Source organism: Girardinichthys multiradiatus, chromosome 7 (assembly GCF_021462225.1).
Source record: "Girardinichthys multiradiatus isolate DD_20200921_A chromosome 7, DD_fGirMul_XY1, whole genome shotgun sequence".
Taxonomy (NCBI): Eukaryota; Metazoa; Chordata; class Actinopteri; order Cyprinodontiformes; family Goodeidae; genus Girardinichthys; species Girardinichthys multiradiatus.
In genome coordinates, this window is record NC_061800.1 from 41,409,384 (window position 1) to 41,437,243 (window position 27,860).

At 42.9% G+C, this 27,860-nt stretch overlaps 1 protein-coding gene across 3 annotated transcripts in view; it reads left to right on the forward strand.

The window, feature by feature from the left end:
• Nucleotides 1–277: 277 nt before the first annotated feature.
• LOC124871844 (zinc finger E-box-binding homeobox 2-like) overlaps nt 278–27,860 on the forward strand; it is a 45,276-nt gene continuing 17,693 nt past the window's right edge. The window contains exons 1-2 of one of the 3 annotated variants that reach the window (XM_047371442.1): nt 278–523; nt 1,304–1,391. In XM_047371442.1, coding sequence (XP_047227398.1) covers nt 1,331–1,391 — 61 coding nt within the window. In that variant the 5' untranslated portion in view covers nt 278–523; nt 1,304–1,330. Of the gene's footprint in view, nt 524–1,009; nt 1,392–27,860 lie in introns of those variants that run through there. The other 2 variants (XM_047371440.1, XM_047371441.1) reach the window with 2 other exon arrangements.

The window sequence follows — 27,860 nt, forward strand, 5'->3', positions numbered from 1 at the left end:
TTATTAACTGCAATTATTTCAAAAGAATGAACAATTTAATAATTTTTCTGGATGAAATACATTTTTCTTTTATATTTTCTGATTTACAAATTATTAATGCTGTTGACATGTGAGTTTTTAACTCATAAGTAACTGAGAGGACAAAACCATCTGCGCATGCTCCACAAGACCAGGTGAGAAGCTTCACCTGTTCAGGTAACATCCTGTGAGCCAATCAGCAGCTGCCTTGAGGTATGAGAGCAGAAAGCGGGGCGCGTGAACAGAAAAGCAGATCAATTATCCCTCCGCGTGAAGATAGGTGGCGCGTGCGGCCACGAGTTCTCGCGGCTGTTTATGAAGCAGAAAGACACGGTGACAGGCGGCGGAAGGCGGCACACGGAGCGGACAAACCTGCAGTCCGTACCAGCGGTCCGGACGCGGACTAAGAGGCGCTTCGACACCTTGACCTGTCTGGACCCTTCCGGACCCACAGAGAACAAACTGGACTTTTTGTACCTTCAGCACGAAACAGCGAACCTCTCCGGTAAGAACCCTCTGCTCCTCTTCATTCCGTTTGCTCCGCGGCTCACAGTTTACTCCGTGCAGCCAATCAGAGCACAGCGCCTACCTGCACAGATCTACCTGCGGACAGGTGAGAGGAGAGCCTCCAGGTGGGACGGATGCATCAATGGAAGGAGGTATGGAAGGAAGGATGGGTATATAGATGGATGAGCGGAACGGTATCTGGCAGACAGTGTGGCCGAGCTGCTGCTCCGTTTTCTGGGTTTAGATCTGTGGACTCAGACCGCTGGATTTCCGCAGAGGATGGATGGATGAATGGATGGATGGATGGATGGATGGATGGATGGATGGATGGATGGATGGATGTGAAGCAGCTGAAACGTTACATTAAACACCGCAGCTCATTCCAGAACAGCAGGCCTCAATGTTGATGTTATATAAGAAGAAAAGGTTCAGAGCTGATATTGACACGTTTATTGATGAGTGACTGGTGAGGCCTGACGGATCAACAAGTTAGGTGTTGGGTGTAGTTCAGTGGTGAGGTGGAGCAGTGTGTGTGTAAGTGTGTGTCAGTGTGTGTCCCCTCCTCCTGTCAGAGCAGCAGAGACGCTCCTCATCATTGAACAGGCTGACGGGGACGCGGCTCGCTGCGCGCTCTCCAGCCTAACAAAGTGTTGACAAAGTGCGCAGAGTGTGCGGGGAGCCGCTGTGGGAGTGGACCGGGAGTTCTGGGAGTCGATCAGGAGTTGTGGGATTCGGACTCGGTCTGGGACTGACTGTGTGTGTCTGTGCTGTTGTCCAGGCAGCAGGAGGACCGGGACAGCCGGAGATGATGGCCCAGAGTCCCCGATGGAAGAGGCGCAAACAGCTCAACCCCCGCAGAAAGAGCGGTAAGACCGCACACACACACACACACCCCGAAGCTCCGCTTAAAGTGTCGCAGACTACAGAAAGTTTGGAGCGGGACGCTGCGGGAACGGGACCGTTACCCGGAGCTCCGCATGCGGGTCTCTGCTCCTCACTTTTTTTTTTGCTGTGTCTCTGTTTGTTTGTCAGTGGAGTTTCTGTATTTCCTCAGACTTAAAAAGCAAAATAAAAAAAAATATTTCCAGCGATGTCTTAATCTTTACCAGCAAGAGAAACTAATGATTATAGGACAGCTCTTTATATAGGTGACAAGGAGACACAACATCACAATGAGGCATAAAAACTACAGAATCGGTTCTGTTTAACACTGGTCCACAGCAGCGACAGAAACTAAATCAACTTGAAGCAATCTGGACAGGAACAGACAAAATAAAAAGAAAACGTTTTTACATATAAAATGAATTGAAGTAAAAAAAAACAACAACTATTAGTTATCATAACAGAACCAGAGGTTCAGACCAGCCCTTATAAAAAAAAAAAATAATCAGAATCTAATGTATTTTTTTAGATTTAAATTTTGGTTTCATTTTGAGACATTTTAAAGGGACATGAAGTTTGTTAAAGGAAAACATATACTACCCTTTGTTGCTTCTGCCTTTCTAATTTAATTCAATTTGATCTGTTCAAATGACATTTAAACTCAAGAAATTAAAATTTATTTTGGCATTCTTCTTTCTGCACGGCTCTGAGGTTTAGGGTCCGTCCCGGTCCTTTGGGAGTCTCCCTGCCTCTGGGGGTCTCAGGGTGTCTGACTCAGCTGCAGGTCTAACTGTTGGGGGGTTCAGACGGTGGATCTGTGGCCTCGTCCACCTCTAGGGTCCATCCAGCTGTGAGGCTGCAGCTTTTAGTTAAAATCTGTTTTCTGCCGGAGCTCCGGTGGAGTGTGTGTGTGTCACATGTCTTCCTTTTGGTCTTGTATAATCGTTTTGTCTTAAATAAATTTTATGTTAAATCCAAATTCTTCATCATAGTTATAAATACATCACTGGATTTTTATTGAAGATTTATATTTGAATATATTTTTATAATATATAATTTGCTTGTGGCTATGCAGCAGGATGTAAAAAAATAAAACAGCTGGAAAAACCTGAAACATTAAAAAAATGTAAAAAACAATCCTAAAAAAAATATCATTTCAGATTTATTTAACTGGATCCTCGTGTCTGAATAAAACTAACTGCAGCTTGTTTACTCACATTTGGGACTGGGCTGTTCTGCTCAGGTCATGGGTGGAACCATGAGAGGAACCGCTTACAGTCCGAATTGTTTGTTGTGTGTGGGTGTGTGTGTGTGTGTGTGTGTGTGTGTGTGGCACGCAAAATATTTGCAATTCTTGAACTCAATCTGTGTAAGAACAAGGATGTGTGTGTGTTTGAGTTTGTGTGATCTGCAGTTTGATGTTCCCTCAGAGTGGACTGCAGACATTGCATCAGAACCAGAACCAGAGTCGTCAGCAAAGCTGCAGTGATGAGTGGTTCTGTGTAGTTTTCCTCTCTGAGTGACTGAATCGTTTTTCTGAATTGTCTCTGTTCAGATTTGCTGATCAGCCACAGATTGGTGTGTCTCTCTGAGTCTGTCAGCACTATCAGCCAAGATAAAACCTATGAGATATTTATCTTTATTTTCCGTTCAACCGGTTCTGTTCTTCTGAAATGGCACGGCGATCCCAACCGTAGGAGATGGATTAATTTGATCATGCAGCTGATTGAGGTGTTACTTTAAGGTGTTTGTTTAAAACAATTAACAGGGACATGGCGGTGCCTCTGAGGAACACCAGCCCACCTGTTTGTGTGTGATAATAAACTGCAACTTCTCTCTAATTTCACTTCATTAAATCAGAATGATGATGGAAGGAAACTTTGACTGCTTCTCATGAAACAGGAGGTCCGTGGAAGCAGGAGCTCTTTTTAGCTCTTTGCACGCTAACTGGAAATCTATGCACACTAACAGACATTCCGTGCACGGTAACGGGAGCTCTTCGCACACTAAATGGCGCTTCATGGAGCTCTTTTCAATCTGACAGGAGCTCTGTGCACATTGACAGGAGTTTCATGGAAAGTGACTCTCACTGACAGAAGGCCTGTTCATGTTGACAGGAGGCCCGTTGCACGCTATCTGTCTCACACTCACAGATGCTCCATGCTGATAGAACCTCCACAGTCACTGGAACTTTGTGCACATTGACCCAGGTTCTGTGCACAATGACAGGAGCTTGCTGCATGTTGACGGTATCGTTCCCGTCTCTCAGCTGTTGTTCTGTCTGATCTTGTCTCTGTGATTGGATTGGCGGAAGAAGCTCTGTGTCGTGTCAGGAGTTTGGCCTGATGTGATTTTCATTTTAAAGTTCTGCTCAACATTCAATCCAGAGCTTGGTTCTGTCACTTGAACCTTGAGAGCTCAGTTGCCCAGCTGCAGCTTGGCTAAAGTCATTCTAGGATCTCACTCATCCACCTGTCTCCTCTTTTATTCTATATTCTATAACAGTTGGAAGTTCTGGTTCTGGAGATGTGTCGTGAGCAGAACAGCGTTGAAATAACATGACAGGGGCCTTTTTATGGTTTTCTGATGAAGCGGTTTAAAAGCAGGTCGGAGCTGCTACTCTCTGACCTGAATGTCTTTCATATCTGCCCCCCCCCCCCTTAAGGGCAGAACAAAGAAAGCAGCTCCTCCGCTCCTGCTTAATCACCATTCAGAGGCTGCGAGCGCCGCCGGGGACGCTCAGCTCGCCGCCATCCCAGATGAAAGGAGCTGCAGAAAAAGAACCGAGCGGAGAAAGGAGGAGGTGGAGAAAGGAGGCAGAGTGAGGTTGCAGGAGGTGGGTGTGTTTGTGGCCTCCACAACTCCTCCTCCTGAGTGGCAGACAGTTCGGTCAGAAACCAAAAACGTCCTGAAAGTTTGTTTTTCAATGAGAAAAATTTCCTGAAATGGTCCTTCTGTCAACAGCTGCATGATTTCTCCTGCTTCTTCAGATTTGTTTGGATTTCAGTTGGATTTAGAATACATTTAGGGCAGCTTGTTTTCCATAATTTGTAAAGAAAATAATCTTCTGTAAAATATTTCTCAGCAGCACCTAACTGATCTGTATTAACTGAATCCAGAGCTTCGTTCTTTTTCAACTTAACTTGGGACCTGTAGGGGGCCCTGGTGGCCCCCGGGGACCCCTGGCTGCTCTGCTTTTTTACAGGTCAGGAATCAAGTCTAAAATGCAGCATGTGATATGAATTCTTAATTTTTGTGCCCCGCCCCCATGAAAGCTTTTATTGTAAAGAAAAGCAGATTATCTTTATTCACCTTCACACCCCCCCCACCCCCCCGTACCTCCTGTTGGACTACCCCTCAGCCCCCACCTCCAGGATTTAGGCAGATTTACTTCAGCAAACACCTCTGGTTGGACAGCAGAGGAGGAGCTGGGGCCCCGCTTTCAGAAGAAGGGCCCTTTGTTAACAACAGGAAGTCTGCTCAATGCAGCCCCCCCCCAAAAAAAAATAAAGGCCCCAAAATAAAGGCAGAGTGGCGTCACAGTCACATGACCAGGGTCAGTCACATGATGAACCTTCATCTCCTGGTCTGAAAGAAAGTGGGATCCAGTGGGATGATGACGTTTGCGAGAGTCAGAGGTCAGTATGGCTGTGACATCATCATGTGTCATGTTTGAAGTTCAGCATCCTGATTTTTCGTACTCCTTTCTGACCTCTGGTCCTTGACTGTGGATACCAGGTAAATGTGATGAAGAATCATTAAACCAGGCTCAGATTTATTCTGTTTAACCAAGTTAGGCTCGGCTCAGTGACTTTAATCCTGACTCGGATCTCGACCCTTCTACCATTTTCCCGTTAATTTAGCAACATCCAGGGCAGTTAACTCATCTTTCGGCAGAGGTTTTTTCTGGTTGGTAGTTGTGGTTTGTGAGTTGGACGGCAACTAGAAACTACTTTTACTTTCTCTTCAAGAAGGAATGTTTAGGAATCCTGCGATCGGATCTGAACTGTTCTGATTTGCCTCTTAGTTGAACTGAACAGTTTGTAATTTTACCTGAACCGTTCAGGCTAGATCCAGCAAAAACTGTATTGTCTTAAAGTTATAGACTTGTTAAACACCCCCACCCACTCCCTCGTCTCTCATGCGTGAACACACTTTCACATGTGTCCCGCTTCTTTAAACTTCAGTGCATTAAGCCATATCAGACCCCCCCCCACCCACTGCCACCACCTTTATTCCTCTAAAAACACGTCTCCTTCTCTTTTCTTGTGAAAGCAACTCGCCTCTGAGTCACCAATGTTCCTACACCTCCCATCGTGCCTCGGTATGTTGTTGCAGTAAAACTCTGGTGTTTGTCATGTTTCAAGGTGACTGACACGTGCTCACTTTCAGTGAACCATGCATATTTTCTTCATCAGTGCGCTCGGAGCCGACTGGTGACATTTTGTTGCCGTTAGCCTAAACAGGCTTCGTCAAGGTCAAAGCGGAGGTACATAAGGGCAGGAAGATAACACACACATTGTAACACACTCATACTGTACCAGACACACCATCAGACAATAAAACACGCAATAACACACACTCAGGTCAGCGTGGAGGCACATCAGGGCGGAGAGATAAGACACACTTAAACAGTGAGAAACCGTCTTAGAATGACACAGACACACGCATTAACAGGCAGTGAGGTCAGATTAAAACTGACAATTTAATAGATGAACCTGAAGAGAGAATTGCTGTTAATTAAAAAGTAATTTTTTACATTCAAGTTCTTATCTAAATCCTATCCTGTATTTATTGTCCTCACTTCCTTCTTTTTGCCTTTTGATGGTCTTCCTTCTGCTGTTTGTCATATTTCCAGTTCACATCACCTGACTGATGTCGAACTGATGTGAGATCTGCCTCTGAGAAAACAACCTGTTAAATCTGTAGGCCCAGCCCCAACAGGAGCAGCGTTTGATTGGCCGAGCTCCTGGGGCAAGGTCATACACATGGAACAATCAATAACGGATGGCTGGATTAAGGTGTCCTGACATCTGTGTGTCCAGACCAACACTGTACGCCTGAATAACTCCCACCACCCCCACACCCCAACGCCAAAACCTCCAGGCTCCGCCCACCTCTGCTGGGATAGTCCTGGGTTCACTTCCGAGTCCCCTCAGGTTATCATGATGAACATCAGGATGTTTGATGGAAGCCAACATTGCGTCACCAACAGTAACTGGGCTGAATTGCCTGATATTGGGCTGGTACTCAGCTAAAACAGATTATGACTGTTGTGGTACTGGGATATTGGGCTGATACTAAACTGGTACTGGGGTGATAGCTTCCTCTTACTAGCCTTTTAATGTGCCTGTGGTGGGTTTGATTTGGAATGGTACTGGCCTGGTTCTAGGTACTTATTGGTCTGGTTGTTGGATTATTATAGGTCCGTCACTGGATGTTGTCTCTGTTATACTGGCTTGACACTGGTCTGGGTTGGGTTCTTATTGTTCTTGTACTGGTCTGTTTCTGAATCTTTAAGGTTTATTGATCTGATATCGGTCTGGTTCCAGTCTAATCTTGGTAACTGGTGTGATAATGGTCCGATTCTGTGTTCTTTGTGATATCATCCTGTTATAGGTCTTTCAGTAGTAGTCAGATTCTCTTTTTAAGGTTCTTCTGGTCTGGTTCTGAGATAATTATTAATCTGGTACTGAGATGTTGTTCAATTAGAACTGGCCTGTTACAGGTCTGTTCCTTATTTATCTGCCATTGCTATCTCGCTGAGTCTTTTAGGATGCCAAGTGATCTGGTAGTGCTCTTTGTCTTTAAGGCTTATTTTGGCATGGCACAGTAATGGTTTTGGATTACAGTGGATCTGGTATTGGGCTGATTTTGGACTAACACTGGCCTGGTAATTGCTGGCTCATTCTGGACTGATTCTGTTCTGGTGCTGGGTTGTGTTTGGTCAGGATCTGGAAATTTAAGGCTCCGGGTCTTTTTTTGGACTGACAAAGTTCAGGAATGTTGTGTTGCTCTGTAGAACCTTGAAGGCATTCCTCCATTATGACACTAACTTTAGCATTGCTCTTTAAATCTGATGACCTTTGGAAATAAAGAAGCTTGAGTGCTGAAGACATGTCTTACTGTTGGACAGCTGATCTGTTTTGATGTTTTCTTTATAGATCCCGTCTCCACCAGAGAAATCCAAACTTTTGTTTTGGCTATTAAAAAGTACTCTTTGTTTCTCTGTGAGTTTGCATCTCATTGAGGACTTTGTTCACTTCACCTCTAGAGTTCAGGAGGATGTTCTGTCCACTCGGACTCCCAGTAAAACCTCCTCAGGCCAGATCAGATCAGTTTCTCTCATCACTTGCTGGTCACAGATCTACCAATTAAAGTAATGAGGCCGAGGAGTGCCTCTCGGTGCGACCCGGATGCCTCAGGGAGAGTCCTGCTGCACTGACCTCGCAGTATGAAGGTATCAGAGCTGACACTCCTGTCAGAGCTGCTCGCAGTGTCCGGTCTGAAGGAGACATCTCCGCTGTGATGACCATAAACAAACGATAGTCCTGAGAGATGAGTGTAGTGAAGTTTAATGGGAGGAAACTTACAGGTTCCTGATCAACTCAAGTTCAGGAGAAATCCACTGAAGAACTGTTCAGATGAACTGACCAAACAACGGGACAGGGAGAAAAGCAGCAACATTATTGATCACCTCTTTGAAAATAAAAAATTAACAGCTGCAAGCAAAGTGAAGGTTTGGAAACCAGATTCCTGTGAAAATTTCAGATTCCTTGTGGGTGTCCTCATTGTCGGGTTCCGGGACAGTAATAAAATAAAAACACAAAGACTCTGTCTCTGGACAGGACACTTTGACTGGCGGTTCAGATTGGCTGGAACCTCACACCTGGAGACAGATGATTGTTTCATCTTTAAGTTTAACTAAAGCAGAATGTTGCAGATGAGCCATAAAGTCTAGTTTTGTTAAAACTAATTTAAATCAAATGCCCTATGTTCCAATAAAACTCCATTAAAAATGTATTTTGAAAGAATCATAGCTCCTGTTTTGTTGAGTTATGTTGGACAGTTGATTTTAAAAATGATCATCACTGAAAATATTTCAGATTGGGCATTTTCTGAGAGTCTGAAGCCTGTGCACCTCAGCAGTGTTTCCTTCACTCTTGGTTCCCACGGTGATGAGCACCTTTCAGCTGTGAGAAGTCTCGTGCACCGCCTCTGAGCCTCACAGCCGTGTTTGCTGTGGGATTACCAGACTTTGTGAGATTGTTTTGGGCGGGGGTGTAAAGGTAGCCATGGGGAGGGCCCCCTGTTGGCCAGGAATGCCGGTCAGGTCATGGGGGACAGCCAGGGGAGGCGGGGGACACTCGGAGACGGGGCAGGTGCTTTGTAAGTCCCGTCAACCTTCAAAGAAGCAACAGAGCTGAAAAGGTTAGCAGAGGACAATAATCCCCCTCCCTAGCTAAAAAAAAAAAAAATCCCCCCCCCCCCCCCCGGCCTGCAGCCTGACAGACGCTTTCTGCTTTTGTCCCACTGCTTCATTTCAGCTGAACACGCTCATGTGTCACTCTGTCAAAGCCTAAAAACTGACCCAATCCTGAAAAACTGACCGAATGATGGAGAACTGACCAAACACTAAACAGACAACTTTGAAAAACTAAACAAAAAACTCTGCAATGACTGAGTGTGTTTCCATTCTCTGTCCTAGACAGAGATACTTAGCAAATGGTTCATCAGAGGGTAGATTACTGGCCCAGTGATCTATCAGACAGAAAAACTAACAAGGTACTCTGTTACAGACTGAGTTGCTGAGCAAATGCTTCATCAGAGAATTAAAAAATAACCACCAGACAGTGCTAAATGAAAAGAACCGTGCATGAAAAGCTGACTAATAGCTCAGTCACGGACTGAATAACTAGTCAAACACTCTTCAGAGACAGGATAACTGAACAGGCTGACAAACAAACTCATCGCAGATAGGGTAATTATCTGACCAATTGGAGACTGAGACACTGACCCAAAGCTGTGTCAAAGACTAAAAACTGATCAACCTGGCGTCATAGGCTGAAAAGCTGGAATCGACTTAATATTCTAGTCACAAATAAACCAACCTCAGATAAAATCACTCTTTAACGAGACATTCCTTCTGGTTAGACGATTAAAAAAAGGTCATACTTGAGGTCATTCCAAATAAGCAGATAGGTTCAGTCACCTCGTACAACCTAACACTATCACCTAAAGGAACTCAAACATTTTGTGGAAACATCTTCTTTTGGATCAGATGCTTCGCAGGTGAAGGGAAGCAGTGGAAACTTCCTGTAGCTCCTGAGTTTAGGGGTCATACTTCTCTGGGATAGCGATGGGGGGCTGCAGGTTGCGTCATGGGACCCGAGGTGTCCCCTTTTGTGTGCCCTGTCAAACGTGGTTAACATGCAGCCATTTATCTCCTGAAGACCCCCTCCCTTGGTGAACAATGGCCTGGGCCGACGGCAAAGGGTGGAGGGTGGGAAGGGAGGAGGCTGTAGTCGTCCCCCAGCTCCCCCTTTGTGCCAACGTTCGTGGTTGTTCAGGCATTCTAAGACAAGGTGCTTCAGAATCCACTTTCAGATGTGCCGTAAAAGTGCTGGAGTGAGCATGCTCCAACTGGACCTCCACTTTGACCCATGCGTCCCTCCTAATAAAACCTGTATCAATGCATAAAACTCCTCAGTTAAGTTTCTGTCAAATCAACTCATAACGTTGGTAAAAACACTGGAAACAGGTCGATCATTTTCGTTCAGATGAAAAAACAACAAACAGGACAAAGAATGTTTTTTTATTCTGGTTAATACTCCAGACTGCTCTTCCTTTGAATCCTCCATGGGGCAAGAACAACAGCTGACAGAAACACAGCCTGTTCTCACTTCATCATCTGTGCAACACACATTTCCTTGCACAGTTGTTCTTTATTATTGTTTAACTGTGCAAACACTGAACAAACTCTCACTCTGATCTCTCTTATACTAATAATGAAGACTGTTGGAGGAAAAACAAACCACGTTTTATTAGTGTTAATGCTTTTTATGATGTTGAAGATGAAATCATACATATGGCTTACTCTTCACTCTGAACTGAACTTCTATAAGAGCTCAAGGAGTTCTGGTTTTAAATTGTGGCAATAGCCTAACTGGAACACTTTGTTTCCAGAAATTGTGCATCCCCAGGCTGAATGTGGAGAACTGGGCCTGAATTGCTGCAGCTCACATGCAGAACGTTTCCAGTGAAGCTGCTGATCAGAGATAATTCATGAGTAGGGCTGTCAGTCGCTGCAGTTGTCTCAAGATCTGCAGCCTGATGTTAGTTGGTTTGTTTGCTTGGCAGAGTGTTTGGCTGTGTAGGCTGAGGCGGCGAGCGCAGGCGCAGCGGCTTCCTCTTGCTGCTCTGCAGTGGTTCTAATGTGGCACATAAAACCCCAGCTTTGATATCGCCTGTTCCAATAAGCCCCTTCAGCCTGCCAGCACCTGCCAGCGGGGAGGTATGCATTCATCTGGCCCCTAACAGGATTATACTGCTCTGTAATTGATTCATTTGCAGTGAGGGGAGGTGACAGTGCTTTGGAAATGAGAGTTTAGGTAACAGGCGCCCCAGAATTCAGCCGACTGCATGTGTCAATTTTATTACATCAGTCCAGATGAACTTGAAAGGCTGGCTTTGTGCGTGCTCAGAGGGAACAGAGTCAATAGGCCTCATTGATGTGAGTGTGTGTCTGTGTGTGTTCTTTCTTCTCCCACGGCTTGCTGTGTGTGTGTGTGTATATGTATGTGTGTGTGTGTTTGTTTACTGTATACTGCATTTTATGAGTGTGTGATCAGTGTGTGTCTGTGTTGTGATCAGTTTTGGGTCGGTGGGAGCAATCGATGTGACACACATGTTAAAGTCTGGATCTGTTCACACATGAATGGAGGTACAACAGTGATGATCCGACAGGAAAACAGGCGTAACCGGGTCGATCAATACCTCACTGTGTTAAAGGCCGAATCCTGTCTGTCAGACTGTAGGTTGAAAACATCTTAATTTGTTAACATGGATCAGATAATTCCTTCTGCACAGTTAAAAGCATTTACTTTATTTTCCCCACACACCCTATCATGGCAGAATCATTAGGCTGTAGTTTTAGACCCTATGTGGGTCTATAGCAGCATACATAATCTATAGTATTTATACTAAGTCTAAGCACTATGTTGTTTAAAGTGTTTGTGCAAAGCTAGGCTAACAGTTTTCCCTATTTATAGTCTTTATGTTAGATCAATTAATTATTCTACATTTACAGTCCATGTAGTGTAGTGTAGTGCTTAATGACCTCATTAAGAGTTTTCTTTTCTCCACTTTACTTTGACAGAGCTCCCTGTTTTGGCCTCGTTGTCTTAAGATGCACTAAGTCTTCCAAGCTTATAGTATTGCCGCTATGCAAACATCATATTTTAAGTGTTAAGACACACTAACAGTTTTCCCGGTTTAACATCTGTGCTAAGCTTTACGAAGTAATCCCTGCTTGCATTACTGTTAGGTTAACAGTTTTCCCTGTTTATAGCCTTGGTTATAGATGATCCAGCCAATGATCAATATACTTGATGTCAATGTTGAGGTAGATCACATTTACACCTGACTCAATGTCACATCTATGGTCCTGATTTAGACCTGTGTATTTCAGAAGGTTTAGACAAAGCAGAACTGCCTGGTTTGAAGCGTTAAGACGTTGTACGGTCAACAAACAGTGTCTAAATCATATAGAAATGCCAAGAAGCACCACCCCCCCACAAATACAGCTTAATTTGATTCAGTATTAATCAATTTCATTCTGTTGTGAGTTGTGATATTGTGCTATTATCTTCAATGTGCAAAAGTGTAGGAGATCAAAATTGAGAGAGCCGTGGTAAAAATGGCCAACTCTGTACATTGTTTAGCAAGAATCATAATTTCTAGCCAGATTACTACAATCTGATACAGTAGCAGCACCTCTGTGTATTTTGTAAAATAAATATAAATTCGATAGCAGCGGCATAAAACCAAGACAAAAATTTCTTGAGCCATATATTATTTGAGTAGCTCATTAAGCTCATTAAGGGAAGTTGCTGTTAGTAGTTGAGTCCCTGAGTTTGAGCCCAACTTGTTTTGTGTTTTTTTTTTTCCTATTCTTGTTCATCTAAGCTTAAATAAGCCTATAGTTAGACTTCTTATACATCTCTAAAAACACATTGAAAAAACTTTTAGATCAATACAATTTGATGCCATGTGTTCCTCGTTTCAGCTACATTGACAGTTTTCCCTCTTTTCGCACCTTTACTAAGCTATACCAAGTCCTCCGTGATGCTAAGCTATACAAAATACTTTTTTACTTCATAGTCCGTGTGCGACGCTACACTAAGCTTCTCCTGTTTATGGTGTTCTTGCTAATTTCCACAAATGGTTTTCCTTGGTAGTTTCCTTCTCTGTTTCTTTGGAGTTTAGTGTTTGTGCTAACCAGCACCAACAATTTTTACTGTTTTTATTGTAATGATGGAAAGCTATGCTAACAATTTTCCAGCTTTATATTCTTTTTGCTAATAACCTTCCCTGTCAATAGTCTTTGTGTAACATCAGCTAAACATGCTCATAACTTCCACTGATGGTGTTCAGCTGACATTAAGGTGCGGATACTGCATGTTACACTGGGAGTCTGACCAGTTGTCATGAAAACCAGTTCACTTGAAAGTAATGGTCCCACCAGACCAGGCCCCGCATCATGCCCATCTTAATGAGCCTGGGAAAAGTTCCCCTGCTCCCGTGGGGCAGAACTAGATGACCCAGTGGACACAGTGTGCCCTGGGGGGTCGGGGAGGGGGTGTCTTCATGTCGTCCCTCCTTTGTCCGGATGTCTGGAAAGCTGAATGTGAGGGATGGTGATTTATGACTGAGCTGAAGAAGCTGCAGCAGGGAAGACGGCCGCCTGTCCCCGTTTCTCGTGACACGCTGCAATCCTCTTTGCTCCCAAAATCTGGGTTAAATGCAAATTGATCCAAGCGATACCAGACAATAATTACCGTCCGACTTATGTGTGCGTGCATCAGAGCAGAAGAGAATTCAATAAGACCTGGATGTGTCTGCACTGTAGCCCCCGTCCAAGTCAATCCTCTGCGGTCATTAACAAAGGACACGATGTCCACAGGACTGCCTGTGATTTAACCTCACTGTGTCCCTGTGGACAGAGACAGAACACATTCCTGTAAAATAATACCTATAGTTCAGACTGGCTTCCAGATACTTCCAGATATTTGTTCTTTTAATTTTTTTATTTGTGCTACAATCTGAATTTTCACTGCCAGAACCAAAGACTAAACAAAGTACCCATATGAACCTGAAGTGTAAAGTAGGTTATCAAGGTTATCATTTGTTTATCTGGTTTGTTTAGCCCAACCAGCCAGACATGCCATGTCTCAGACTCTTTTTTTGTGAAAAAGTGGGTAGATATGGTCACTATCTAGTCAGCAATCTCAAGCATTGGTTCTGTTTTTAAGGTGGAGTTTCTTTTACATGAGTTCTGGAAACCCGATCTGCTCTGGCGCTCCCGAGGTTTAAACGTTGATTTTGAAAATTTTCTCTCTTATCTCAAACTAACAGCCATAAGACCCGTAAGACCTGAAGTTTACCCAAATTGACTTCACAGTACATGGCGCAAGACAGCAGATAGTGGTTTTATGAGTACTGGTAGTGCTGAGGTGTCATACTGCTCAGGCACTTTGAGAGTCTGTCAACATCTAAACTGAGACCTTTTTCTTGTCCTTCACGTAGCTGGACTGATGCAAATAATAATCAGAAATTATGTTTTAATCTCCTCTTTCTGAGCTCCAGTCTGTCAGATTTGTCTGATCTAATCAGGGCTTTGTTAATGACCTGAAAATGTGTGTCTTAGGATAATAAAAGATCAGGGAAATGTTGGTCAAACTGCTGATGAAGTGCTGTTTGCTTCTGGTTTTCTGTCTCACCTAGATGCCACACAAACCAGGCGGACACAGCTATTTATTGAATGACTATTGTTGAATGAATGTACTGATCCATTGCACACTCTGCTCATTAACACAAAGTGTGCTTGTTTACACCAGCAGGTAAGCAGCAGAAACCGTCCCTGCACCAGTTTCCTCTTTTTGTGTCGTCCTTGAGTTCCCTTTACTTTAATCTGCTGACACTTTGTTTCACTGGTTGTGTTGACCATGTCACCACATTGTTGCTTCTCCTTTGGTTATGAGAACACACACATGCATGCACACACCTTCATGCAGTGCCCTTACACTCTTTTTTTATTTTCTTCTCTGCTCTCACTTCCCACTCGCCTCCTCAGATGCTGGACGTGCATCTTTCACTGCAGTTTTTTTGCTGTTTTTAGGTCAAACTTTGAGACTCAGTTTGTTCAGTTTTCAGGAAGTTTCCTCCTTATAGTTCTCTCTAACGCAGCGCCTGTTATTTTCAGACCTTTGTCGGTTATGTTGTGGCCGGTTACTGATTCTCTGACCAGATGACAAGCCGCATAACATCTTCTTCTCTCAAAGAGTTCGAAGCTGTGACACTGCTGATGAGGATGAGCGTCAAACTGAGTTAAGCCTCTGGTTTACACAACAGTGTTTGTGTTTTTTCACCCTGACAGTGCCCCGAACACCAAGATTATGACCTCGGTGATGATCAGCAGCACCAGAGTCAGTGAGGCGATACGAACTAACGAGGAGGACCACCACAGTTTGTTCCTTTGGTCCAGAAACTGGGAGCTAAAAACACCCATGATCTTAAAAAAAGACAGAAAAGAAGAGTTGTGATCACTACATGTCAGTCAAAAGTAAAAATCCATTATATGACAGATTTTAACCTGGATGTTGCAGCAGACAACTAACACCAGCCTAACAACAGTTAGATCCTTGTTTAGTCTTCTCAATCAAAGAGTTTTAACAAGAAATATGTACAGGTCCTTCTCAAAATATTAGCATATTGTGATAAAGTTCATTATTTTCCATAATGTAATGATGAAAATTTAACATTCATATATTTTAGATTCATTGCACACTAACTGAAATATTTCAGGTCTTTTTTATTGTCTTAATACAGATAATTTTGGCATACACCTCATGAAAACCCAAAATTCCTATCTCACAAAATTAGCATATCATTAAAAGGGTCTCTAAACGAGCTATGAACCTAATCATCTGAATCAACGAGTTAACTCTAAACACCTGCAAAAGATTCCTGAGGCCTTTAAAACTCCCAGCCTGGTTCATCACTCGAAACCCCAATCATGGGTAAGACTGCCGACCTGACTGCTGTCCAGAAGGCCACTATTGACACCCTCAAGCAAGAGGGTAAGACACAGAAAGAAATTTCTGAATGAATAGGCTGTTCCCAGAGTGCTGTATCAAGGCACCTCAATGGGAAGTCTGTGGGAAGGAAAAAGTGTGGCAGAAAACGCTGCACAACGAGAAAAGGTGACCGGACCCTGAGGAAGATTGTGGAGAAGGGCTGATTCCAGACCTTGGGGGACTTGCGGAAGCAGTGGACTGAGTCTGGAGTAGAAACATCCAGAGCCACCGTGCACAGGCGTGTGCAGGAAATGGGCTACAGGTGCTGCATTCCCCAGACCTGGGCTACAGAGAAGCAGCACTGGACTGTTGCTCAGTGGTCCAAAGTACTTTTTTCGGATGAAAGCAAATTCTGCATGTCATTCGGAAATCAAGGTACCAGAGTCTGGAGGAAGACTGGGGAGAAGGAAATGCCAAAATGCCAGAAGTCCAGTGTCAAGTACCCACAGTCAGTGATGGTCTGGGGTGCCGTGTCAGCTGCTGGTGTTGATCCACTGTGTTTTATCAAGGGCAGGGTCAATGCAGCTAGCTATCAGGAGATTTTGGAGCACTTCATGCTTCCATCTGCTGAAAAGCTTTATGGAGATGAAGATTTCATTTTTCAGTACGACCTGGCACCTGCTCACAGTGCCAAAACCACTGGTAAATGGTTTACTGACCATGGTATCACTGTGCTCAATTGGCCTGCCAACTCTCCTGACCTGAACCCCATAGAGAATCTGTGGGATATTGTGAAGAGAACGTTGAGGAGACTCAAGACCCAACACTCTGGATGAGCTAAAGGCCGCTATCGAAGCATCCTGGGCCTCCATAAGACCTCAGCAGTGCCACAGGCTGATTGCCTCCATGCCACGCCGCATTGAAGCAGTCATTTCTGCAAAAGGATTCCCGACCAAGTATTGAGTGCATAACTGTACATGATTATTTGAAGGTTGACGTTTTTTGCATTAAAAACACTGTTCTTTTATTGGTCGGATGAAATATGCTAATTTTGTGAGATAGGAATTTTGGGTTTTCATGAGCTGTATGCCACAATCATCCGTATTAAGACAATAAAAGACCTGAAATATTTCAGTTAGTGTGCAATGAATCTAAAATATATGAATGTTAAATTTTCATCATAACATTATGGAAAATAATGAACTTTATCACAATATGCTAATTTTTTGAGAAGGACCTGTATAGGTTTTACATCACAGATGCTAATGAAGAGATCATCACTTAGAAACATTTAAACACCTGAAGCAATTGCTATACATCCATTTATTTACCTGACATAGAGCCTCACACCAGGCACAGTCTAAGTACGTTTACATTACATGCATGACTGTAAAGAGTCTTTAACCAATGTTATCAACAAATCTCATGTTTATAACTTTGTTATGTTTCAAACTTCCTCAACAACAAGAATAACTACGGACTCATCGTGCACCAGGGGGCATGGTCTAATTCTGGGTCCAATAAGCTGATGCAGGATTGTGGTGGGGTCAACAACCAATAAGCAGCAGGAAGTGGCTCTCTGCTAAACGCTAGCGTTACACTGAGATGACACGATTGCTAAGATTAAAGGAGGATTATAGTGGCAGCCATGACAGATTAATAACAGTAAAATAAACCTGCTGAGTAATGCATGACCCAGATACTCACAAACTGTTGAGTCACTGGTTGTCATGGTTATCCCCGCCTTTTCAGGGGAGCAGGGCAGAGCGGGAGTCTACAGCAATACCCCTTTCATCTGTTTGGCAGAAAGAAACGAAGATAACAATTTCTGCTTCAAATTAACATTCTTAGTGTGAAAACTGTATGTTGTATAACTCTCTCTACACGTGATCTTTTTATGTGTCTACAGTGTTTTGTGAAGGAGATATGACTGGTTTAAGGGAACCTTCAATTTTACGTTTTGAAAGAAAGATTCTTATAAGTAGTTTGAATTAAATCAGTATCTCCATATTTCACACGATCAAAGCTGAACATTCCTGGTAAAATCCTAAAAATATCATGCTTAAACTTGAACTATGATTGTGTAAAAACAGCAAAAAGGGAGAAAATGTAATTTCAGTCAGGGAAAGTCCGACATTCTGTGACTCGTTTAAAATTTGAATGAGGCTTTCTTTGTAAAGTGAGGCTGAGATAAGCAAGCTCCAAACAAACCTGGATTTTCTCACCACTTTCACCAAAATACTCAAATTCTAGTGGGGAAAATATTTGTACTTTTTATTTTGTACTTTTTATTTTGTTTTAGCAATTTTTATAAAAAACATTTGATGTACAATTTCAGAACATTTCAGTACATCCTGTAGAGTGGGAAGACTAGTCGCCTAGCAATCCAAATGTTGTGGGTTGATTCCAACTTCCTCCTGCTTTGTGCTGATGTGCCCCTGGGCAAGGCATTAAACCAACTTTGCCTACCGAGCTGCGTATCGGTGTATGAATGCGTGCACGTTTGTGAGTGCAATGGGTGAAAGTGGCTCTAGCACGTTGAGTGGTCAGTAGGAGTGGAAAGGCTCTATATAACGTCAGTCCATTTTACCATTTAGAGTTTCAATGAAAAGTTTCCATCTAATCATCATGGGCATTAATCAGAGGGACTTTAACAAGTATTAGTAGGTGTGTATGAATATATTTGAGCATGCATGTATAACCTTGACCGAATGTGGGTTAGGGAAAAGAGACAAAAGATGGGGCTTCATCACAAACTGCACAGTATTCTACAAAAAGGAGAATCAGCATCTTGAACTCATGCATGTCCCGTTCAGAGATTTTAATAATATATTTGAACGGTTCTTTTTTTGCAGAGAGAAATTATAATACAACATAAAACTTCTATAAACTTTAAAAATAAGAATTTGGTGCAAAGGTTTAAATTCATGTATAAAATTAAAATGTATTTTCTTTATCCCACCCAGGCCAAAATATAGACAACCCCTCTAGTACTTGGTTGAATGTCCCTTAACTAATTGCGCCTCAACCACACCTTTTTTGTAGCCAACCGATTTCTGGCTGAATATTTGATCACTTTTATTGGAACAATAAAAGAGCTTATTTATATTGGTTGGTCTTTGCCACACCTCGCTTGGGAACTGCTGGGACACTGTTGTCACTGACATACTCTAGTCTATACCGCCATGGACCGAGAATGTTCTGACCCAAGGAGAAGGCACCTGCTTTTAAATCGAGACCTTCAAATTCATAAACATCTTGATGGTTTAAAGTTGGACACGGAGTGTTGTGCACCCTGGAAAAAGAATAATAAAAATAAATCATTAAAAGCCTAATTGTATATTATTTTCATGACTTTCATGATTAAATGAAACCTTTGTTTCCTAACTGTATCCACAGAAAAACTCATAACACATCATTCGTCATTGAGATGCTCATCTTGAGCACATTTGGAAGAGAAAAATGTCATAAATGTTTGTGCTTTGGCACCCTAATAAACAGTTTAAAATCAATTTATTTTCTACAAACCAGAAGGGACCAGAACCAGACTTTTACTGCTGATGATTCTGAATAACGTCTCCTTTACTGACATGGAGAGCACTTTTAGGCTAACTTTACCAAAAGTAGATAATATTTAGAAAAATCGTATTGTTTCTTCTTCTTCCAGTCAGGTTCAGTGAATCAAACATTTTTAGAGTGTAAGAAGGAAATGGGAGTTAATGAGTTTCACTCTGATGGTTGATGTTTCAGTCTGCTGATTCAGGATCCTGGTGGTGTTCTGAGAAGCTTCTGAGAATGAACTGCAGAGTTTGCAGCTCACTTTGTGTTTGAAGGAGCTCTGAGAGCCTCTTCATGTTGTCGACTGTAACAAAACTCTCTTCTTCTTCTCCGCCTACTAATTAAGCTAATCTCTGTCTCACACACTTGGGACATGAAGAAAGAAAGTGAGACAGAATCAACTCCGACCACTTTGCTTAAACACTTTAATGAGTAGAGGCTACAGAATAAATGGCTTTTATTTTGGTGAGTAGTAAGAGCATGGCTGGAGAGGATTCAAACTACTCACTCCCATGTCCACTTGTCAGCAGGCAGAGCTAATGGTAGGGGGGCTGCAGACATGTCAAATCTCTGCTGAGGTTGTTGTTGTTGTGTTTAATCTCCACATATTTTTATTTAATTCATACCTTAAGTATGAGAAATGTTTTCATGTCAAGAATATTACGACTTGTTAAAAACTGAAGGTTTAACCTCAGTGAAACACTGTTTCTGCAGTCGGATTTTTGGCAGCCCAGCTCATCAGATACTGACCACACAACACTGCCAGTCTGCGCTGCTGAGAGTTTTGGGAGCTCCTTGGCTCTTGAGCCTTGATGCCCTGGAACACGGATCCTCATGGGAAACATTGAGTGTCTGTGTTGCTGCTGCTGACTGTGTGCGAACAAAATAAGCTGCACTTGAGTGAGGCCTGCTGGGCTCAAGAAAGGAGGACCTCCTGCTTTCTCAAATGTCTCCCGTGTCTCTTGTCTGCATCAGTCTGACTAATTGGGATCTTATTAACCTAACTAATTGATTTATTTGGTGTCTGATCAGCTTCAGTACCTCAGAAGTTTGTTCTGCCTCATTGGTTGGGAGCATTCCTGATCTTAAGGTGTGTTGGTGGCAGCTGTGAGCAAAGCATTCATATCTGTCATTTGACTCAAGCGGATGGATAAAACAGGTGTTCGGGTGTCAACCAGGTGATCAGGCTGTGAGCTGGGATCTGATTGGTGGACAGTCCGGCAGTGAGAGACAGTCAGCACACTGATTTCTACTTACTGTAGCCACTTGTTCATTTAGCTGGAAATTTGTGCCCCTGGGCCTGAGCGGCTGTCACTTCCTGTCACCTCAGTGGGAATCAGAGCGAGGGGAGGGGGGCCTGAGTAGAACAGGATTGTTCTCCCGTCACATGACTGAGAAGCACATCTGTCAGTCCAAAGGTGTAACTGCGAGCCCTGAGTGACTCGATTGACACTTTACTTTCTGTTTGTCCTTCACCTCTGATTACACACACACACACACACACTCTTGTTTTGCTATATGTAGTGAGGACCATGTGTTGACTCCCATTGACTCCCATTGATTTTCAGTCATTTTCAACCCATGCATGCCTAACCCTAACCTTAACCTAAAATCAATACACACCTTTGTCCTAAACCTAACCGTTAGCAAATTAGGTCATGAGGACCAGCAAAATGTCCTCACTTTGGTACAAATGGTCCTCAATTTGATGGTGAAATATGGAAAATGGTTCTCACTGTGATGCCAAGACAGGAACACACACACACACACACTCACACACACGTCTGCATACATACATGTGAGTCTGGGTCTTCGGTGTGCTTAATCACACTTATTTAAAGCTGCCTTGTTATTGGCCACACATTTTAAATACTGATGCTGTAACTCTTTTAACATTAAAAAGAATCACCTAAAGAATAAAGATAATCAGAAAACCCTAACTGTTAACCTGAAAGCAGAGCATCCATCACTCATCTGGCTGATGAAGATGTCAGGACACTAAGAAGCAAAGATCCTCCTCAACAACCTTGTGACATTTCTCAACCTGCTCTGCAGTGTCCTGTGGATCAAACTGAAGTTTGAGGCCCAGAGGGATACTGAGAAATATGAACAGTCCCATTTATGTTTGGATTGCACTGAGGTTTTATCTTGCTTAGAAGTCCTTGAGTTGTTAGATCTGCTGCCGAGACTCAGCCTGAGGTCATTTTATTCTGATTTTATTTAAAATTCCAGTTCAGTTAAAAAATCAAACCAGTTTATTTTTCTCATTGGGAAAATTATTCTTGGGTCAGCGAGATTGCTAGTCCCTAGGTTTGTTGGTTCTCAGGTGTCTGTTGGTCAGTGGGTGTTTCTTGAGTTCAATGTTTGATTTCCAGGGGTTTGTTGGTTCCTCTGGAGGTCTGGTAGTTACCAGATGTTTTTTGTTTCCCATTTGTTTGTTGACCAGTAGGTGTTTGTTGGTTAGCAGGTGTTTCTTGAATCCTAGGTGCTTGTTGATTAACATGTTTGTTGTCATGTGTTTATTTGTCATTAGCTTTTAGTGACTGTAGCCAAGTGGGGTTAGCGAGTAAACATCTCTTGTGTCGATGAAAACTTATATGAAGCTTCTGCCATCTCAAGCTTGGTGTTTACTGTCTAACATCTATTGACGCTGTGACATACCGACGTTGTGTGACCTGGGGAAGTGCTGACATTGGTGTTTTTCTTCTTCTTCTCTTGGCTGTGCCCGGTGCTGTTGTCCGGCTGCAGGTTGTGGTGAAGGATGGAGGTCCTGTGAGTCAACATTAGAGCAACTTGATCAGCAGTTTCACTTCTGCAAATCGTTCCTGGAACAGATGAAAATACCTCTGAAGACCAGTCAGTGTGAAATTAAGCAATACCTGACACACACACATACACACATTGGGCCTCTAGTCCAGTTTGTGTATTTGAGGTCGCAGATGATTCACTGAAGAAGTGTTTTACTGTGAACACCAGGGCTGTAAAAATACCTGAAAGCTTGGTGTGCTTTACTGTGGGGAAATCAGTCCTCAGTGGAAAAAAATATTTTTGTGTTGTTTGATTTGCCACATCCTTTTAGCTACACCCCCTAACATTGTGTTATATCTTTATGCTCTGCAGGTGATTGGTATTTTTGTCTCACACTTATTTAATAGTTCAGGCTTAGTAAATTGTTTGTCCGACAGATCACTTTGCTGTGTTCCTGCTGAAGTTTTACTGACTGTATCGGCTTAGTGTCGCCTCCTTCCTGGCAGTTTGTTGGTCACCAGGTGTGTGGTATCATCCTGATGTTGGATTGGTGGTGACTAAGTTTTAACTCGGCTTGGTGTTGGTACAGCAACACTTGCCTATTGACTGAATACTGTTTTGATATTGACTCATTATTGGATCTGTTTTCTGGTGATGGTTTGCTTTTAGCTCTGCCTTGGCTCTATTTAATTTGTTTTCTGAACAAATATTTTTCTTTGATGGCTGGTCCCTGGCTGAATTTCTGAACCTTTTAGCATGTCCACCCCTAAACCAAAACTGGTCCACAGAGTCCAGGTTCTCTTCGTCTGCTGCAGCTGATCCTGATGAATAAAGTGTGACGCCACAAAGTGACAGTGCTTTAAAACCTGCAGTGTGCCTCTGCTGCTGCCGTGATGAAGAAGAAGAAGTTTGAGTGATGTTTCTTGAAGCAGTGGGAAGTTAAAATACCTGCGGTCATGAATTATTAGCAGAGAAAAGTTTTTCTAGCGCTGCTTCTCGCATGAAGAAGGTATTCATTGGAGGGATTTAATAACTGCGCTCTTCCTCTTTTCTCTTTTCACAAGGATTTATTCTCCACCTGGGAAGATGAATAATTTACACATTTTGGATTCCCCCCCCCCAAGGGGGGCTGTCGGGCTGTAAACCCTCAAATTTCCTCATCATAGTGTGAGCATATCTATCCATTATTCACTCTAAAAGTCTGACTTTCTTTTAAAGTAACCTACATTTTTATGGACATGCCCCCCCTGGAAACCTCGGAGACTGATGATTAATTGATTTCTCACACAGAAAGACAAAGTTTGACAGGCTTCAAAATGCATGTAGAACAAGACTGTGAGTTCTAACGGTAGAAAAGTCGAATGTTTCAGGAGTTTTTATTAAACAAGGGGAGCATGTTCATGTTCACCATGAAACCCATTCACGTCTCACCGGCTGTGTTCTGTTACAAAAGTACAGAGTTGTTCACACCTCTGACCTCCTTCTACTCGTTCTGAAACAGAATCACATGAGTGGATGGCGGCTATGATATCGGCGTTCCACCTCTTATCAGGGCCCAGCAGCTCTGTTTTCCCCTCTGTTTGTCTAATCTGGCGACACACCGAGGTCGAGGTGAGGCTTCAACGGACGCCTTGCTGCTGATAAACTTAACGTTAAACTCCTGCACATATCTGCAAACAAAAACAACTTGTTCCTGCTCATTTAAGGTCTGAACAGAGCTCTGAAATCACTTTGACTACTTTCTTAAGAAGATAAAATGCTGCAGATGCAGATCAGGCTGATAGATCTGCTGCATAATCCATTAACAGAGTAAGAAATATTACATATAATTTTTAACTAACATTTGTTCTAGAATTCACCTCAGCGATCCATCTGTTGTTGCAGCAATATATCAGTAATATATCAGTTTTGTGACCGTTATTCAGTATTCAGTGACCTGTGCACAGGAACCACACAGTGCTCTAGTCATTTTTGTTGAAACAAACTGTTACTCAGCTTTTGAGCATGGCAGAGAATATCTTTATATTACATTTAAAAACCAGGATGTGGTAATTTATATATTTATAAAATATAAAATAGCCTCTTTATCTGTTCCCTCCCCTTTCAGTTTAATCATAAAACCTTCCATTTTGGGTTATGATGTTTTAATTTTAAATTTAATAAAGAATAAAAAAAATATAAGTGTAAATATTAAACCTTGTAACCAGATTGTGAACACAGCATCATATAAAGCAGGTTGTCATCATTGTCTTCCTCTTGTCAAAAATCTGTTTTCTGGTGTTTTACCTGGTGACAGAAGTTTTTTTTGACAAGTGAACTTAAAGACATGTAACCTGTCCAGGTGTGGTCATTCTGACCCGCCAGGTCTGACGTGGAGATAGGTGGAGCTTGAAACCATAGAGCTGAACCCGTTGCAACCAAATAAGAAGTTACTAGTCTGGGTTGAAGAGGAGCTCAGCTTCATACAGTCACAACTAAACATGATCTAACTCAGAGGTGCCAAAGTCCAGTTATTGAGAGCAATTGTCCTGCAACCTTAGATGCATGCATACCTTCTTCCACACCGCTGAATTAAATTAATGGCCTCTGCAGAGCTGAAGGACATGCTAATGAGTAAATTTCGTGATTTTCTCCACAATGTTTATATACAGGGATGTCAATTTTAGTCACAAAGGCATTATATTTACATGCGGGCTCATTATACTTCCTCTCAGTGACATCACATTGCATGCAGGGATCTCATTTTTACTCACAGAATCCTTGTATTTGCATGCGATGACATAACATTCACATAACATAGTTTTGTTTTTGCTGACTGAGATCTTTATACTCCTTGTTGTCTCATGATGAAATCTGCCTCATGATTATTTTTGTGAGAAATCCTCACTGTTGTCTAATCTGATCCTTTAGTGGCCTGTGAGTCTGTTGTTTTACTGCTGAATGTCCATTAATTAAACAGGGCAAAAGTATAATGTAATGCATGTCACTTCAAGTCAATGTGAAGTAAATCCCACTGTAAGTAAAAATGATGTTGCTGCATGTAAATGCTATGTTACAATGAGTAAATGTAAATCTGGTGTCACTGAGGTAATGTGATCTCACTGTAAGTAAATGTAATGCATGGAAATTTGATGCCACTTCATGCAAACCTGACATCGCTGCATAAATGGGATGTCACTGCATGTAAAACATGAAGTCATGTAAGTGTGACATCACGGTATATAAAAGTGATGTCAGTGCATCTGATTTGACAACCAGAATGAATGTAATGCCACTGCATGTAAAAGTGACGTCACTGGATGTAAATGTGATTTCAATGCATGTAATGCAAGGTCTCTGTAAGTAAAATTGACATCCCTGCATGCAATGTGATGTCACTGAGAGTATGATGAGCCTGCATGTCAATATAGTGCCTCTGTTAGTAAAACTGAAATCCATGCATACGATATGATAGCATTGTGAATAAGCATGATATCACTGCATGAAAACATGATGCCAGTGTGTATAAATGTGACGTCCATGTATAGTGAGGTCAGACTGGGCGGGCTACAGTGCCTGAGCTGTTTGGTCCATCAACGATGGTAGAGGAAGAGGCATTTATTTTAGCTCTTGTTACATATAGGGAACATAACCTACCTGCCCTTCATCCCTCCCCCCTGCAGGCTGAATTACAGATTCCCCAGTTCTGTCTTGGAACGCTTGGCCTCATGGGAAAGTTGGGTTGTGGTGGCTATAATTATACAACAACTCGCCAGCCTAACATCTCTGCCTCCAATGTCTCCTCCATCTCTCACTCCTCCCCCGTCAGCTCTGTCTTTGAGGGATTTTGCTCCATTCTTAGAGGCAGCACATACCGTAGAAATGAGCAGCTGTCTGTTCCAGCTCCGCCTCATCACTCTGCTCCTCTTTAATTCCTACATTGGTAGGCTCTGAGGTTTAGACTCTGTTGTTTCTGAGCATGTTTGAATTTTTGTGTGCAGCTGGAGGCCTGAAATCATGCTGTGTTCATGCCGTGGTTCTGCAGGAAATTTCGCCAGAGAAAGTAAAACTCATCATATCATCTTGGTTAATTCGTGCGTCATGGTAACTGCTCTGTCTGCTTCCTGTTTGGGTCATGTGATCAGGAGCACAATCAGAGGGAACATAGGAAAGAATAAAGGAGGAATATTTCCTGACGTTTGGCCAACCAGAGAGCAACAGGAAGCAAATCAAACATCAATCAATCAGTCAATCAATCAATCAATGCTGACCTAAAAATGTATGAGGGTGAGTTCTTGCTGCTTCTATGAGTCTGTCACAGCTGGAGGTGCCAGTGGGGCCCATAAACATCTGCTGAGGATCATACCATGTGTGAGGGTGGGGGACATGGAGGAGGGTTAATTTGTGGGGGTGATGATGATGTTAGGGGCTGTGACCCCCGCCTTGCCTCAGTTTCCAGCCTGTTGCACTGGTCCCCACAGATAAAAGAGACTTTAATTCAATTAGGAACCAAACACAGTCAGCACCTCAATGCGTGAACCTCAGGGGACCCCCACAGAAACACTAAAACTCACCCAGATAAGAGGACAGCCCCCAACCCAGCACAACAGCACACCTGTACAGAGGAAATGCCAGCAGGTGCAGCAAAAATCTGCTGTTTTGTGTTAACCCCGCTCCCAGTGAGCTGAAACTTTCACTGATTGGTTGAAGCATCGTTTCAGTCCTGAATCACACGATTGTTCAGGGGCAGAGTTAAATGGCTAACAACCAGAGGCTCACCTGGAAATAGTCAGAGGACCAAAACTGAGTGAAAAAGCAGCCAAAAACAAAGTTAAAAAACTTTAGAACATTGCAGGGAATTCTGGATAGCAGGATAAAATGAGGGCATTGGAGATTTGGACGATCTCACAGGATCCCTAAAAGCCTCATGACAGAGTCACCTTCCTGTCTGTGTTCAAATTTCTGGCAGTTCCAGGTAGCAACCTGGTTTCCATGGGAACCATCTCCCCTCCTCCCCCAGCTCAGGTGATCAGCTGATGAGAAGGAAGATGCAGCTGCCTCCACCTCAGTGTAAGGCAGCAAGCGGACAGAGGAGGACGTAGCACCTGGCTGAGCGTTTCAGCAGCTTGAAGATCGGCTGCTGTTTATGAAGGTTTGAGTTTACTGCGATGCTGAGTCAATAGTCAGAGATTGGTCAATCTATCAATCGACGATGAGGTTACACGTGTTCTACTGAGACATGGAGAGGACTCAGGAAACCCTGTCTTAGTGTTCATGTTGCTTGTTTTTCTCTCGTTTGTGTTCATGTGTTGCGGTTGTTTCCAGCGTTGTGTGTTCCTTATTTGTTTGTTTGGGGTTCCTGTTTGAACTTTTCAGATTACAGTTGTGTGTGTTGGTGCTTCTTCTGAGGACTTCGCCTCAGAAACAGCTGGAGACAAATGTGACAACGGAGAAATGTCGGAGGGGGAAGAGAGAGGAGGAGGAAGATTAATGTGTCTGTGTGGGAAGCTGGAGGAGGAAGAGGAGGAGGAGGAGTCTGGGCTTTGTTCTCTGCTCTCTGCACAACACAAAGACAGCTGACAGAGATATTCTCCTTCAGTGATGCCTCACTCTGATATAACAGAGATGCTCTCTGGTGGAGACTTTTCACCTCGAAACATTGTTGGGTTGTTGCTGCAGGTTTGCTGGAACTGAATGGGGTGCGAGGTTCTGGTTATTTTTCTCCTTTCATAATTTTATACTTTCTAGTTTTGGTTGTTTGGTCATGACTTTTTGGGGTCCAAAAGGAGACATCTGCATCATTTCATACCTGCTTTGACAACTGATGATTTATTGACATTTTTCTTTAATCTACTTTAAGGAAACAAGGTT